This window comes from Ursus americanus, chromosome 3, assembly GCF_024610735.1.
Source record: "Ursus americanus isolate L20-20 chromosome 3, mUrsAme1.1.p, whole genome shotgun sequence".
Taxonomy (NCBI): Eukaryota; Metazoa; Chordata; class Mammalia; order Carnivora; family Ursidae; genus Ursus; species Ursus americanus.
The window spans coordinates 60,279,566-60,296,947 of NC_142129.1; the positions used below are offsets into that span (position 1 = coordinate 60,279,566).

Here is a 17,382-nt window from a genome sequence, read left to right on the forward strand (position 1 = left end):
AGAAAGACGTGAAAACAAAAAATAAAATCTATATAATGTGGTAGATATTACAATAGTGCTGTGAGAAACAGGGAGAATGATGGGCTAACTCTATCAGGAAAACAGAAGTGATGTCACAAGAAAAGTCATTTGGGCCAATCTTGAAGAATAAGTAAAAATATTCCAGGTTGTAAAGGAAGTAAACAACACTTCACCAAGGCACAGAAGGTATGTAGAATTTGTCATAAGCTATTTCTGGGATACCTATGGCCGCCTAAACCACCACGAATACATTGTAACTACTGCCATTGGAATCTGTGGGTAAGAATCATGGATTTGTTTTTTGTTGATCAGTGGCAAGGAAATTTTTGGCACATTTCTAGAATTTAATGTGTTTGTCAAGATGTTACTGGAAAATGCCGATGAATTTGAAATCCTCTTGGAAAGAGGGAAAATTACCAATTAAACTATGTTTGGCTAAGTGGAAATAATATAGCAGTGCTGGTTCTTGGGAATAAGGAGACAAACTAGTATGAATTTCTTTGTCTTGTGCTAGAACTTAGTGCTGTTTGACAATAACATTAAGTAGAGGATCTTTAGGACCTTTAGAATTCTAAATGCTATTGAGTGGTAAGCTAGCGCTGTAAATGAAGAGAAACTACGTTGGAGATACATTGAAAATGTCAACTTTTTAAAATTAATAATAAATATTTTGTACAATAAAATGACAAATTGCTTTTCAAATTCTGATATAAATATTTTTGTTTTTTAAAATGACTGGCACATGGAGAGAAAAGCAAAGCAAGAAGCACATTGTGGCTGGCATATAGTCTATATATGTGAGGAAGCAGTGGAAATACTATGATATATAAAGCCAGAAAAATCATTTGGGGTTATATTAGCAAAGGTCTTTCATGTCACACCAAGATATTTTAACACATCAGTGATAATGCAAAATTACTTAACCAAGATAAGAAATATAAAAAGAGGAACAGTTTATGGAAAAAGACCATAATGATCACTAGATTTAAACAAATTAGACATGCATTACATAACTGTAATTATAGACCTGTGGCTAAGTCACTTTATCTGCAATAATGCTATATAACACACTCTCTCAAACTCAGTGACCGTAAAATAAAAAATCTTTAATTTTTGCAGAGGATATGGGAAGAGAGAATTGGGATTGACTGCCAACAGGTACAAGATTTTTTGGCGGGGAGATGGACATGTTCTGGAATTAGATAGTTGTGATGGTTTCACCAGATTGTGAATATACTAAAAACCACTAAGGTGTACACTTCAGCACGGTAAGTAGTGAAATTATGTGAATTTTGTCTCAATCAGAAAAAAAACAAATTAACCATTAAATATGTTGGGTAAATTTTAATATATACAAAAGACAATCTTTTTCTGAAAAAGACAAAGAACAAGACCATAGGTATTACCTAATTGAGTCTACTTAAATTTTGCAAACAAAATAAATAAATAAATAAACAAACAAACAAACAAATAAATAAATAAAACAAAAACCCCCCAAGAAACAAAAGCAAAAAAATGTCAAGGGGAATGGGAAATGCAGTGAAAAGCAACCTACAGAATGGGAGAAAACATTTGCAAACCATTTATCTGATAAGGATTAATATCCAAAATATATAAAGAACTCCTACACTTCAATAAAAACAGCAACAAATAACCTGATGAAAAACTGAGCTAAATACTTGAATATACTCTCCAAAGAAGACATACAAACGGCAAACAGGTATATGAAAAGATGCTCAGTACCACTATCGTCAGGAAAGTGCAGTGGGATAGCACCTCACACGTGTTAGGATGTCTACAATAAAAATTTTAAAAAGACATTAAGTGTTGGTGTTGATATGGAGACATTGGAACGCTTTTACACTATTGGTGAGAATGCAAAATGGTGTGGCTGCTATGGAAAACAGCGTGAAGGCTCCTCAAAAAATTAAAAATAGACGTGCTGTGTTGACGCGGAGGTGCACCTCTGTCTCTCTCTATAGGTCTCGGGGCATCTTGACTAACAAAAATTGAACAAAGACATATGTTGTTTTATTTTTTAATTTTTAATTTTTTTCACTAAATCATATTTTAAATAGTAATAAATTCTCTCCAATTTTTAGAATACTTTATTTTGTCCTTATATTATGAATTTAATATCACATGCTATTCATTTGAATAATATGTATATCACATTAGGCTTTTATAGTATATGAATCATGTATTGGCATGTATCATCATAGTCCGTAGACACCTCCGAAGAAAGAAATCACCTGGAGGTCTACTTGAATGATTGAAGCCTGTGATGGTGATATCATATCATCATACTTTAAATGGAAAAAACTACAACATAGAGAAATACAAAGTTATGAGATGTGTGGTTGAGGAATTAAGAAAAAAATAAACCAGCAATATTCTCATTCAGTCAAAGGTTAGTGGTAAATGTTGATATTATAAAAGTTATATTTTGGCCAAGATATCTCATTGAAAAGAACAGAATAGGTCAGTCTTCATTCAATAAGCACAGTTACTTTCCGCCTACGAAATGATTCTTATCTCTGTAGGACCAGTTTAAGTGCCAGCTCCAGTAAAAGTGTTCCCAGATACCCTGTAGGATTCATCCTTTTTTCTGAATAGAGCGATGGAGCTTGAAGCTACATTTTGCCTCGTACCTTGTATTAAAGTAAATTATTTACAAAATCTGCCTCCAAATTAGATTATAAAATTGTTGAGAGAAGAATTTCTAGCTTTACAAATCCTCCGTAGGGTTCAGAATAGTTTAAGTTGAGCCATGTGAAATGCTGTTATTCAACCATTTTTTTAAAAGTTTTATGGTATTTTATTTTATTTTTTTATAATTTTTATTTTGTTATATTACTTACCATACAGTGCACCCCCAGTTTTTTTTTTTAAAGATTTTATTTATTTATTTGACAGAGATAGAGACAGCTAGCGAGAGAGGGAACACAAGCAGGGGGAGTGGGAGAGGAAGAAGCAGGCTCATAGCGGAGGATCCTGATGTGGGGCTCGATCCCACAATGCCGGGATCACGCCCTGAGCCAAAGGCAGACGCTTAACCGCTGTGCCACCCAGGCACCCCACACCCCCAGTTTTTGATGCAATGTTTTGTGATTCATTATTTGCATATAACAACCAGTGCTCCATGCAATATGTGCCCTTCTTAATACCCATCACCGGCCTATCCCAATCCCCCAGCCCCCTCCCCTCTGAAGCCCTCAGTTGGTTTCCCAGAGTCCATAGTCTCTCATGGTTTATTCCCCTTTCTGTTTACCCCCCCTTCATTCTTCCTTTCCTTCTCCTACTGATCTTCCTATTTCTTATGTTCCATAAATGAGAGAAACCATATGATAATTGTCTTTCTCTGCTTGACTTATTTCACTTAGCATAATCTCCTCCAGTCCTGTCCATGTTGCTGTAAGTGTTGGGTAATCATTATTTCTGATGGCTGAGTAATATTCCATTGTATATATGGACCACATCTTCTTAATCCAGTCATCTGTTGAAGGGCATCTCGGCTCCTTCCACAATTTAGCTATTGTGGACAATGCTGCTGTGAACATTGGGGTGCATATGGCCCTTCTCTTCACTATGTCTGTATCTTTGGGGTAAATACCCAGTAGTGCAATTGCTGGATCATAGAGTAGCTCTATTTTTAACTTTTTGTGGGACCTCCACACTGTTTTCCAAAGTGGCTGTACCAACTTGCATTCCCACCAACAGTGTAAGAGGGTTCCCCTTTCTCCACATCCTCTCCAACATTTGTTGTTTCTTGCCTTGTCAATTTTTGCCATTCTAACTGGTGTAAGGTAGTGTCTCAAGGTGGTTTTGATTTGAATTTCCCTGATGGCTAATGATCTTGAACATTTTTTCATGTGTCTGTTAGCCATTTGTATGTCTTCATTGGAAAAGTGTCTGTTCATATCTTCTGCCCATTTATTGATTTGATTATTTGTTTCATGTGTATTGAGTTTGAGAAGTTCTTTTTAGATCTTGGATACCAGTCTTTTATCTGTAGTGTCATTTGCAAATATCTTCTCCCATTCCGTGGGCTGCCTTTTAGTTTTTTTGACTGTTTCCTTGGATGTGCAGAAGGTTTTATCTTGATGAAGTCCCACAAGTTCATTTTTTCTTTTGTTTCTCTTGCCTTTGGAGATATGTCATGAAAGAAGTTCCTGCGGCCGATGTCAAAGAGGTTGCTGCCTATGTTCTCCTCTAGGATTTTGATGGATTCCTGTCTTACATCGAGGTCTTTCAACCATTTGGAGTTTATCTTTGTGTATGGTGTGAGAGAGTGGTCAAGTTTCATTCTTTTGCATGTAGCTGTCCAATTTTCCCAGCACCATTTATTGAAGAGACTATCTTTTTTTCACTGGATGTTTTTTTCCTGCTTTGTCAAAGATTAGTTGCCCAAAGAGCCGAGGGTCCATTTCTGGGTTCTCTATTCTGTTCCATTGGTCTATGTGTCTGTTTTTATGCCAGTACCATGCTGTCTTTGTGATCACAGCTTTGTAGTATAGCTTCAAATCCAGCAACGTGATGCCCCCAGCTTTGTTTTTCCTTTTCAAACAGTTCCTTGGAGATTCAGGGCCTTTTCTGGTTCCACACAAATTTAAGGGCTGTTTGTTCCAGTTCTTTGAAAAATGTCATTGGTATTTTGATCGGGATGACATTGAAAGTGTAGATTGCTCTGGGTAGCATAGCCAGATCCATGAGCATGGAATACTTTTCCATCTTTTTGTGTCTTCTTCAATGTCTTTCAAGAGTGATTTGTAGTTTCTAGAATATAGATCATTTACCTCTCTGGTTAAGTTAATTCCGAGATAACGTGTGAGTTTTGGTGCTATTGTAAATGGAATGGATTCCCTAATTTCTCTCTCTTCAAGTCTCATTGTTCGTGTATAGAAATGCAACTGATTTCTGAGCATTGATTTTGTATCCCGCCACATTACTGAATTGCTCTGTAAGTTCTAGTAGTTTGGGGGTGGAGTCTTTTGGGTTTTCTATATAGAGTATCATGTCATCTGCGAAGAGAGACAGTTTGACTTCTTCTTGGTCAGTTTGGATACCTTTTATCCCTTTTTGTTGTCTGATTGCTGTTGCAAGGACTTCTAGTACTATGTTGAATAATAATGGCAAGAGTGGGCATCCTTGTTGTGTTCCTGATCTTAAGGGAAAGGCTTTTGGCTTTTCCGTGTTGAGAATGATATTCACTGTAGGCTTTTCATAGATGGTTTTTATGAGATTGAGGAATGTACCCTCTATCCCTACGCTCTGAAGGGTTTTAATCAGGAAAGGATGCTGTATTTTGTCAAATGCTTTTTCTGCATCAATTGAGAGGATCATATGGTTCTTGACTCTTTTCTTGTTGATATGATCTATCACACTGATAGATTTGCAAATGTTGAACCACCCTTGCATCCCAGGGATGAATCCCACTTGGTCTTGATGGATAATCCTTTTAATGTACTGTTGGATCCTATTAGCTAGGATCTTGTTGAGAATTTTGGCGTCCATATTCATCAGGGAAATCGGTCTGTAATTCTCCTTTTTGATGGGGTCTTTGCCTGGTTTGGGGATCAAGGTAATACTGGCCTCATAGAATGAGTTTGATAGTTTTCCTTCTGTTTCTATTTTTTGAAACATCTTCAGGAGAATAGGTATTATTTCTTCTTTGAATGTTTGGTAGAATTCCCCTGGGAATCCGTCAGGCCCTAGACTCTTGTTTTTGGGGAGGTTTCTGATCACTGCTTCATCTCTTCAAAATTAATCAGTCTGTTTAAATAATCAGTTTCTTCCTGTTTCAGTCTTCATAGTTTATGGGTTCCAGGAAGGCATCCATTTCTTCCAGGTTATTTAATTTATTGGCGTAAAGCTGTTGATAAAAGTTTCTAATGATCCTTCCTATTTCATTGGTGTTGGCTGTGATCTCTCCCCTTTCATTCCTAATTTTATTAATTTGGGTCCTTTATTCTTTTGAATAAGTCTGGCCAGTGGCTTATCGATCTTATTTATTCTTTCAAAGAACCAGCTTCTAGTTCTGCTGATCTGCTCTACTGTGCTCCTGGTTTCTAATTCATTGATCTCTGCTCTAATCTTGATCACCTGCCTTCTCATGAGTGGGTTAAGCCTATTCTTCTGTTCCAGCTCCAGCTTCTTGAGGTGAGAATATAAAAACTGCATTTTAGATTTTTCTATTCTTTTGAGTGAGGCTTGGATGGCTATGTATTTTCTCCTTAGGACCGCCTTTGCAGTGTCCCATAGGTTTTGGACTAATGTGTTTTCATTCTCATTGGTCTCCAGAAATTGTTTAAACTGATTTTTAATTTCCTGGTTTACCCAATCATTCTTGAGCAGGATGGTTCTTAGTTTCCAAGTGTTTGAGTTTCTTCAAAATTTTTCCTTGTGATTGAGTTCCAATTTCAAAGCAGTATGGTCTGAGAATATTAGGGAATAATCTCAGTCTTTTGGTATCGGTTGAGACCTGTTTTGTGACCCAGTATATGGTCTATTCTGGAGAAAGTTCCATGTGCATTCGAAAAGAATGATTATTCTGTTGTTCTGGGGTATGGTGTTCTGTATGTATCTATGAGGTCCAGATATCTGGTCCAATATGTCATTCAAAGCTCTTGTTTCTTTGTTGATTTTCTGCTTAGGTGGTCTGTCTGTTGCTGAGAGCAGAGTGTTGAGGTCCCTTACTATTAATGTATTATTATCTATATGTCTCTTTATTCTGGTTAAGAGTTGGCTTGTGTATCTAGCTGCTCCCCTTTTGGGGGCATAGATATTTATAATTGTCATATCCACTTGTTGGATACATCCTTTAAGAATAATATAGTGTCGGGGCGCCTGGGTGGCACAGCGGTTAAGCGTCTGCCTTCAGCTCAGGGCGTGATCCCGGCGTTATGGGATCGAGCCCCACATCAGGCTCCTCCGCTAGGAGCCTGCTTCTTCCTCTCCCACTCCCCCTGTTTGTGTTCCCTCTCTCGCTGGCTGTCTCTATCTCTGTCAAATAAATAAATTCTTAAAAAAAAAAAAAGAATAATATAGTGTCCTTCTGTATCTCTAACAACAGTCTTTAGTTTAAAATCTAATCTGTCTGATATGAGAATTGCTATCCCAGCTTTCTTTTGAGGTCCATTGTCATGAAAAATGGTTTTCCATCCCTTCACTTTCAGTCTGGATGTATCTTTAGGTTCAAAATGAGTCTCTTGTAGACAGCAAATGGATGGGTCATGTCTTTTTATACAATCTGCAACCCTGTGGCGTTTTACAGGAGCATTTAGGCCATTCACATTGAGAGTGATTATTGAGAGAGAGGACTTTAATGATGTCATGTTGCCTGTGAAGTCTTTGTTTCTATAGATTGTAAATTTCTGTTCTGTATCACTCTTGGGGCCTTTTTACTTTTATAGAACCCCTCTTAATATCTCATGTAGGGCTGGTTTGGTGGTTACCTTCAGTTTCTGCTGATCCTGGAAGGTCCTTATCTCTCCATCAATTCTGAATGACAGCCTTGCTGGATAAAGGATCCTTGGCTGCATGTTCTTCTCAGATAGAGCTTTGAAAATACCCTGCCAACCCTTCCTAGCCTGCCAGTCTCTGTAGACATTATTCTGATATTTTCCCCTCTGTACATGGGGATTTTCTTCCCCCTGGCCACTTTCAATACTGTATCCTTGGATCTAATATTTGCGAATTGCACCATGACGTGACATGGTGTAGGTCTGTTCTCATTGACCTTGGGAAGGGTCCTCTCTGCTTTTTGGACACAAATGCTTGTTTCCTTTGTCAGATTAGGGAAGTTCTCAGCTACAATTTGTTCAAATCTCTTCTAGACCTCTTTCTTTCTCCACCCGTTCGGGGATGCCGATGATTCTGACATTGGAACGTTTCATTGAGTCAGTAATCTCCCGTAATCTACATTCTTGAGATTGGATTTTTTTGAGGCAAGTTTCTGTTTTAACTTTCTTTTCTACCATCCCATCTTCCAATTCACTAATTTGTTCTTCTGCCTCATTTACCCTGTCAGAGCGTCTAGTTTAGACTGCATTTGATTCATAGCATTTTTAATTTCTGCCAGACTCGCTCTCATTTCTGCCCTTAGAGATTCTATATTCTCGTTAATATTTTCATTAATAGTTTTTTCAAGCCTACACATCATCTTGACCATTGTTACTCTCAACTCCATTTCTGACAATTTGGTTATATCCATATCCATCAGTTCTGTGGCAAAGGCCACAGACTCATTATCTTTTCTTTGCTGGGGGGGATTTGTCCTCGTCATTCTGATGAGGAGAGGTTGCTGGGATGCCCAGAGCCCAAATTATTGACCAGGACCCAGGCAGTGTGCACTTGTGTTATAGGGACCTTAAGGATGTGGGCTTCTTGATTTTTCAGCCTGCCTTCTGGGGGAGGGGCCTGCCACGCTGATATTCAGGCAACCCTGTTTGGGTAGAGTTGCTGTGTCCCCTGCGAGAGGGGATGGGGATGGGCACACTGTGAGCCGGTATTTCCAGGCTTTTGTTGTCTGGTGGCTTTCCCTGGTGGTTTTCTGTGCCTCTTCTGAGAGTCAGAGCAGCGGTGGCCGTAGCCTAGCCTCTGTCTCAGAACAGAGAGATCGCAGTCCACTCTCCACTGAGCTCTCCTGGCCACTTTAACTCTGTTTCTGTCAGTGCTGCCAAAAAACCTGCAGCGTCCCGGGATGTGCGCCCCATGGCCATTGTCCCAGCCCTCACTTCCACGGCCGGCAGGTCTCTGTCTTTTGTGCTTCTAACACCGCTAGCCACCCCCGTTTCCTGTGCGCGCTCCCGAGCTCCCTGTTCAAGTGTGTTTGTGCGTGCTCCGGCGCGCCGGTTTGCAGTCTGTTTGCGCATGCGCTCCCGAGCTACCGGTATCAGTCCGGTTCCAGTGAGCGCTCCGGAGCTCTGGTTTTCAGTCTGGTCCCACGCGCGTTCCCAGGCTCACAGTTTCAGTCTGCCCCCTCGCGGGTGCCGGTCCGCAAGTCCGGCCTGCTCCCCAGTGCAGGTGGCTACTGCTTCCTGGCGCCCGAGCACATCGGCTCCCTCCCCCTTCTGTTTATCTTCCTGTATCTGTGCGCGCATTCACGGCTCCCGCTTCGTACTTCAGTATTCAGCGCTGGAGATGTTCGTTTGTAGAGATCCAGATGTATCTTCCTGCATCTCAGGCTGATTCCGTGGGTGTTCAGGATGGTCTGGTAGATATCCAGCTCGACTCAGGGGACCAGCTGAAAAAGGGGTCCCCTACTCCTCCACCATCTTTTCTCCTCCTTGCAGAAAGTGGTCGCTTTTCTGTTCATAGAGTTTCTGCTACTCTTCTCTTCGTTCTCCAGTTGCATTCATAGGTATTCAGAATGGTTTGGTAGCTCTCTAGCTGAATTCCTGGGACCAGATGAACTTTAGGTCTCCTGCTCCTCCGCCATCTTGGCTCCCAGAATTATTTTTGAAGGACAGCGATGGTTGGCCTATAGATGCTCATGGATATTGGATGATATCCCACAAGGAAGACAAGGCAACTGTCACCCCGGCAGCGGCAGCTAGACAAGAAACGGACTTGGCTGCAATCACCCAGCGGAGCCGAGGCAGTCAGTGTGCTGCTGCGCGCCACAATCTCGCGCCTCAGCGGAGGGAGGGACGGAGGGAGCTTGGCGCGATAGTAAGAACCGGCAAGCCGACGTCCTCTGGGGGACCGTGGACAGGTTTGGCTGGTCTTGCTCCACTCTCTTATTCTAGCTTAGTAACTGACCACCTCCAGCATCTCTGCACTATTCATGTCTTCCTTCTTCGATGGCCCCTAACTCTAAACGGACGAAGGCCATCACACGAGCGCCATGACGATCTCGACGACTCTGACGACAACGGTGTGCAAGAAGGAAGAAAAGCTCGTATGCAATCGCAGGTAAGGGGCGGCGGGCGGATGGAGCAGCCAAGGTTGGCAATCTAACTGCTCCAAAGGCAGGATCAGAAAGATCGGTGCGCCGGAGGTTGTGAGCTTCCTCGGGGAGCACCAGAGCGCCTACCCCCAACCATTTTTCATCTTACAAAAAGGTAAGTTTTATGTGGTTCAATAAGAGGAATAATAGGAATTCTGTGTTTCCCAAAATCTGAAAATTACAGATTCTGTTTTTGAAAACTGTGTCTAAAACCCCAAATACTTAATCATAATTTTTTCCTAAATAATGGAAAGCTTCTTCATACTAGTAGCAATATAAAAAATAAAATTTCATTTAAATTTATTCCTCAAATACTTTTAACTGGAGAGTCACAAAATATTTTTATCTGTTTTTAATCATCTACTAGTTAAAAGAAATACATTTCTTTGGTGAGCAAATGTATGCAAATATAAGCTTCTTTTGCTTACACATCTGAGTTTGATTTTGTAATATAGTATTTGGGGTAATAGATATTTAAATAGATTGATTTAGATATCTACCTGATACCTACATGCTGTCAACATAAGAAAAAACACTGTAGTGTGCTATTAAGAACACAGTGAACCACAAATTCATGCATATTTGTAAGTTGATAAAGAAATTCAGCAGTCTCTTCTAGCTTGGCTTTCTCCTTCTTAATACATTTGTCATAATTTCCCTTTTACAATATTATCTTTAAAGAAATTGTTTTTCATAAATAAATTCATTTATCTCACGTTAAAATACACAGATTCCAAATAGCTAGTCAAATTGACAAACTGGAATAGTTAAAAATAAAAACAAAAGCAGGAGCATTCATTAGAAAATCAATAACTTCACTCACGATTTGAAACTGAGAGCTTTTTGTAAAAATTTCTAGAGCTGTGTATCTCAGCACATCTTTTCTGCAAAGCCAAGCAAGATTAAACAAACAGTTTATAAGGGAAACATTTAGCCTTTGCTTTACAAAAGAGCCCTGTATATTTAAGTTTTACCCATCTGGGTTGCTAAGAAACTGCATTAATCTCCTAAGGGAGTCAAGTCAGAATAGGAAAAAAAGTGAAAGCACCTCCAGTTGTTGAGTGTAAGGACCTCTAATTGTCGCCTAAAACCTAGCAACAAGGCAGTAACTCCCTTGCTCTTTTTTGAAAGGTTGGAAAATCAACATACTTGGAAGCTCAATACTTAGTAAATATTGAGAGATGAGAGAGAGAAAAATTAATTGCACTCCGTTGCAGTTTACTAAATAGTAAGTCTTGACAGTTCACCTTTTGTTATTTATCTAGTAATCTGTTTTATAAGTGGACGTGAGTTTGACACTTGATACAAAGATGATTTGAGAAGCTGTTTCAACTGTCTTGTTGCCTCGGGCTTAAGAAGGTTTGAGTTCATTTCCTCAATGTTCATTTATAAGGCAAACAAAGAATATAAGTTCTTCTTCCTCACCCATGATTTAACCTACTGATTTCTGCAAAACAATTTATGGAGAAAACTGTTTTTGCCAATCAAATCCTATACTCTATGGTAATCTATGTCCTGGTGAAGTTTGAAAAAAAGATTTTGTTATAGAAAATTTCCAATAGGTGCAGAAGTAGACAGACTTGTGTAATGAAGCCCCATGTAACCATCAAACAGCTTTAAAAGTTTCAATTAATAACTCAAATTGTTTCAAATATAGCTCCAATTTATCTCCCTCCGTTCAGCATCACATAATTTTATCAGTGATTATCTTGGAATGTTTACTCTAAAAGACAAAAATGATTTTATTTTAAAGCATAAGCCCAGAACCACTGTCATATCAAAAAATGTGAACAATTCATTGATATTGAGAATCAAGACAAAATTCAAGTTTTCAATTATCTTATAAATAACTTTGTTTTTTTTTTATTTGCTTGTTTGATTTGGGCTAGTTATATACTCTCATTTTGTTCAAAATTTCCTATGACCTGAGTGTTAACTTCTCTGTCCCTCATTTTTTTCTAGTGGAGTATAACATTCCTGACCAAAGACCTCTAACGGTAGTCTTTGGATGATACAAACCATTATTTCATTTAAAGTGAAAGTTCGCCACTGGGTGGCAGTGCATTACCTATAATCTTATCCCAGTTTGTAACCCAAGCCTCAAAGGTAAATTTGCCTGTATTGTTTTCCCTAATGTTCAATTTTATTGATTTATTCATTTTTTAAACTCAGGAAAATGACAGCAGAATTGAGAGTACTCAATTTTCTATAATTATGGAAATAAAATCAACCTGTCTTTATCTAATTTTCTTTCTTTCTCTATCTTGCATAGAAATGCATGTTTCTTTCTCAAAAGCCTATGTTCAGGTGCCTCTTTATGTTTAGTTTACTAATATTAGTTGTTTGGGATGCCCAATTCCTGTAATGTGGCCCCAGATTCCAAGAAAATAATAATTGGTAGAAACCTATAAGAATACATCACAAAACAAGGTACTAAATGCCAAGTGATCAGTCCTGACAGTTACTCTCATGAGAAACTAATGAGGATAGATCTCTGAAGTTTGCAAACATCTTTGAAGATTTCTTAGAGCAACTGAAATCAGTTCTGATCCTTGATGACAACAGTATTCATAACAAACAGTAAAGAAAAGGGGCGCCTGGGTGGCTCAGTCAGTTGAGCATCTGACCCTTGATTTCAGCTCAGGTCATGATTTCAGGGTCTTGAGACTGAGCTCCCTGTTGGGCAATGCACTGAGCATGGAGCCTGCTTGGTATTCTCTCTGTCCCGTTCCTTTCTTCCCTCCCAAATAAAAAAAAATTTTAAAAAAGGAGGAAAGAAAAAGTAAAAAAAAAAAAAAAAAAAAAGGAAGGCAGTTTGGATGGGCAAACAGCATAAAAACTACTGGAGTCATATTTAATGCTTTCATGAATGCCTTTCCAGAATATTCTGATAGGGAATTATTATCTCATAGTTTAAAGATTTATTTATTTGAGAGAGCGCGTGTGTGCCTGTGCAGGAGCGAGGGGTAGGGAGGAGAGGGGAGTGGGCAGAGCGTGCAGCAGACTCCCCACTGAGCAGGGAGCCAGAGGCGGGGCTCCATCCCAGGACCCTGGGATCATGACCTCAGCCAAAAGAAAATGCTTAACTGACTGAGCCACCCGGGCACCCCAATATTACCTCATAGGTAAGTGACTAGAGTTATATGTAGGACCATCCAAAAATTTACTCTGTGGTGGATAATTTTGAGTTTATAATAAAATGTTACTATACATGAATATCTGTACAAGATACAGATATTCAAGAATCTGTTGCCCAGCTTCCACATATTTAGGAAGGTAGCGTGTTATGGCAAAGAAAAACTTCAACATTCTCACGTTCATGTTTCCAGGTACTAAGGGATATGAAGTTTTGAAGAAGTTACTTGAATAACATGTTTATACACGTGAATTAACTTGAAATTCACCGCAGTAATAATCTTGTCATATAACTAGTAACTGCAGTTTGAGATATACCATAAATTAATAAGGAAGTAAAAAAAGTTTTTAAATTATACTCAGAATAAGAAAGTAAGAATGAGGGAATTTCTTTCCTTGGGCAGAAAAAATTATATTAACTGATGCCATCATGCAGCTAAACAGTTAAGCTTTTATTTCATCTCCTTTATCAAAGGGAACACTTTCCACACTGAAAATAACAACCGTGAATAAGAAACAATTGCAGGGGTGCCTGGGTGGCTCAGTCGTTAAGCGTCTGCCTTCAGCTCAGGGCGTGATCCCAGCGTTCTGGGATCGGGCCCCACATCAGGCTCCTCTGCTGGGAGCCTGCTTCTTCCTCTCCCACTCCCCCTGCTTGTGTTCCCTCTCTCGCTGGCTGTCTCTCTCTGTGTCAAATAAATAAATAAAATCTTCAAAAAAAATAAAAAATAAAAAAAAGAAACAATTGCAGCTTGAGAGAGATGAGACTATAATAAAATGATACAGTTATTCACATGAATTCAGGATCCTAAGACCCTCTGCAGTACATTTAAGAATCATGGGAGAAGTGGCCGTAGGAAATGAGGTGGGATCTTTTGAAAGCTTGCGAGGGCAAGGTTGTGGAAGAGTGGATATTGGAGATTAGGCATGCCTGAGTTTAGCCTGGACTCAGTTGTGCAAGGCCGGCCTCTTTGCGCTCTCCCCCTGACATGTCACACAGTGTGGGTTATGGAATGAATTTTATTAGGAGTAACCAATGGACAAGCAAAGATCAGGAAAAAAAAGAGGACTTGAGTTTTCCAATCCCCCTAGGATCCCCTTAGATAGACGATGAGGGCCAGGGCCTGCTCGTGGACACACGGTGAGTGAACATTCTGGGTGATAGGAATTCCTCCTGCAGCTGCTCTTCTGTTTAACGAAGCATATCTGGAAGCGACTTCATGGCGGGGGCGGGGGGGGGGGGGCGGAGGCAGAGCAAATCAAGGATCCAGTTATCTGGGCACCTGCCTTCCCGAAGTTGGACGCCAGTCTTCATATACCTGTCTGGGAAAGCCAGTTGCTCGGCAACTGATGGCCTTGCAGGCCTGTGTGAAGTTGCATTCCTAGTTTTCAAGGGAAAAAGCTAACAATCCAGTGGGAAGCGAAGACTGGAAACAACCCCTCCTGTTAGGGAGAGGGAGGAGCCCCTGTAGTAATGTCTCCTTGTCCAGGCAGATCACGGTGAATTCTCAGGGCCATTGAGACAGTCGTGCTTGATACACCACAGAGCCTGAGTGCATTTGAGAATAGGTTTTCTAACGGATGACTAGTGACTGCTGTCGGGAAGTGGTGCTTGCTGATCTCAACCAGAAATGGAGATACATTTGTGCTAAGTTTATCTACAAACCAGCGCCATATATGAATTAAGTATCTCTAATTATATGTGATGCTTTCACACTGTGTCTACACTGACTGCTCTGCCCTGAGCCTGAGAATGCCTGGTTTCATGTTATTGATGTTCAAAGCTCGTCTGTTGATTTGTGTTTTGGTGTGTTTGTTTGTTTTCGCTTTCTTCCAAAGGGCCTCTCAAATTTATGATGGTCAGAGATTTTCTTCTTCAGGCATGTATGTTGAAGTCACACCCATAAAAACGTGCTCCCTTAATGGAGTCGGAGTGATGTTTCAAGAAGGGCTTGTTCCATATTTACTCACCAGGCCAAGCATCTACAATGCACAACAGTGTCCCACAGCTGAAATGAGGACCTAGGCAAGATGGCAAACATTGCCTTCTTCTCCGTCTTTCTGTCATACCCCTTAGGCTCCTGGTGTCTTCCTTCACTCCCATCCTCAGGTGCTATTGTCTTTTTGTCATTCCTCCCTCTGGTGGTTACTAATTTTTGTCCCACCACCTCGGTCAGTCTATTGCTTTTTATAGACGTCAAATGACTTGCCTACTTTTATGCAAAACCAAAGTATTAACCTTTTTTGTCATTCTAAGCTACAGCATATTTTACCTCTTTTCTCAAAGTACCAATATAGAATTTTAGTTCTATTTGTCCAATTTCAAAAGTCTAAAAAAATGTATTTAAGAAATAATCTGCACACCTTCCATGTAGTGGCAATTAAAATATTTCCTTGACTTACTAAATATTTGGGCCAGGTCTTTGCTGTGTGCTAGACACTGTCCTAGGTGTTTTGCACCTGTTAACAGACTCAATCTCACAGCAACCTTTGGGAATAGGTACTTCTATTACTTCATTGACAGATGAGGATGCTGAAGGAATGGGTCTTATGACTTGCTCAAGATTATACAACTAACAAGCAGCTGACCCAGGATGAAAACCCATCCAGTTTGGCCTCAGAGACCTGGTTCTTAGCCTTTACAATACACTGACACTCAGTCAATGGTTCCCAAGGTCTGGTCCCTGACCACCAGCATGAATACCTTTAGAAATGCTCATTCTCAGGCCCTACCCGTGTCAGAAACTCCGAAGGTGGGGTGCAGCAATCTGTTTTAATGAGCCCTTGTGATTCTGATGTCAATTTAAATTTGAGAACGTCTGCTTTAGAGAATGGTGAGGGAATTACTAGTATAGATTCTAAAACTTCTTTCATATGGTAGCAAATCTTTGCTTTTTTTTTTTAAGAGTTTATTTATTTGAGAGAAAGAGAGCATGAGTGGGGGTGGAGGGGTGGGGAGCAGAGGGAGAAGCGTACTCCCTGCTGAGCAGGAAGCCCGATGCGGGGCTCAATCCCAGGACCCTGGGATCATGACCAAGGCAGACACTTAACCGACTGAGCCACTCAAGCACCCCAAGGAATGCCTTGTGTTTTTTTAGAATGTGATTTTATGACTAAAATTATTATAGAGGCTTTAACACATTACAGTACATATGGCACAACACTTGAGAATATTGGCAGACCTGCCTAAATTTCTTAGAAAATTTAGTATATATTTGAAAAGCAAAAACAAAACTTAATAATAATTTAAAGATGGTTTGAAGAAAAAAATTGCCAGCTTATTTTACTTCCATGAAATTAGGTATTGAAAAAACCATAGTAGGGGAAGTATAATTTTTTAAAACCAATGGGGAAGTACAAATTTTTAAAAAGGGTATATAAGCACAGACTTAGCAGCTTTTAAAATTAATTAGTAAAACATATCGCAACAACTAAGGGTCTCTGAAAATGCAAACACATTTGAAAGTTCAGAATCATTACATAGAAAACTGGATCAGTAAAGCCCCATCCTTTCTAATTCCCATCAACTTCCATGGAATACCATTTCCATTGCCCTATCACCTCTATAAAACTATACACCCCTAGAGAAATTAGAGAACAATGTTTGGCATCCACTGAAAGAGCGTTTGTTGATATAACTTATGTACTTTGAGTATAAATGCTTTGTGCTCAGTGATACTGTAAGCAACTACTGTTATAATTTCCCTAAGAAGTTAAATATTCTCCTACATTCATCTATTACATATAGCATGGCCTCACAGCACAGTGTTATAAGAATTCCATTACCAGGGCACCTGGGTGGCACTGTCTATCGGGTAAGGGACCAACTCTTGGTTTCAGCTCAAGTCATGATCTCAGGGTTGTGAGACTGAGCTCCAGGTTGGGCTCTGTGCTCAGCGGGGAGTCTGCTTGAGATTCTCTTTCTCCCTTTCCCTCTGCTCCTCCCCCTGTGCTTTGTCTCTCTCAAGTAAAGAAATAAATCTTTAAAAAAATTTCATTAATGACTCACTCCCCTCAATTTGAAGCATGAAATCTGGGTGTTCCTTTCCATGTGTCAAGGAGCCTCTGTACTGAGGAATCTGTTTCACACATTAGAACTCTGACAAAAATTGCAAATTTAGTTTAAAATACTTCTATTTCCCATCATCCCCTGGATGTCTACTGAGATGCATCCCATTCAAGTCAGACACGCAAAGAACTAATTTTCCAGAGTGCACATCCTTACTGAGATTGACCTGCCCTTTACTCCATGGAATCAGGGGCAAAGTAACTGATAC

At 39.8% G+C, this 17,382-nt stretch overlaps 1 protein-coding gene and 1 long non-coding RNA gene across 5 annotated transcripts in view; both read left to right on the forward strand.

Moving 5' to 3' along the window:
- LOC148110404 (uncharacterized) overlaps nt 1-6,179 on the forward strand; it is a 42,915-nt gene extending 36,736 nt beyond the window's left edge. Inside the window, exon 4 of the long non-coding RNA XR_015723974.1 lies at nt 1,141-6,179. This is a non-coding gene — a long non-coding RNA (uncharacterized LOC148110404). The remainder of the gene's footprint in view (nt 1-1,140) is intronic.
- Nucleotides 6,180-6,236: 57 nt separating this feature from the next.
- Nucleotides 6,237-17,382, forward strand: part of LOC123789226 (uncharacterized) — a 69,450-nt gene continuing 58,304 nt past the window's right edge. For all 4 annotated transcript variants that reach the window (XR_015723970.1, XR_015723971.1, XR_015723972.1 and 1 more), the window contains exons 1-2: nt 6,237-9,936; nt 11,102-11,198. Coding sequence is in view for 1 of the 4 variants with exons in the window: in XM_087861030.1 (XP_087717156.1) it covers nt 9,430-9,936; nt 11,102-11,155 (561 nt within the window). In the remaining 3 variants the exon portion in view is untranslated. The remainder of the gene's footprint in view (nt 9,937-11,101; nt 11,199-17,382) is intronic.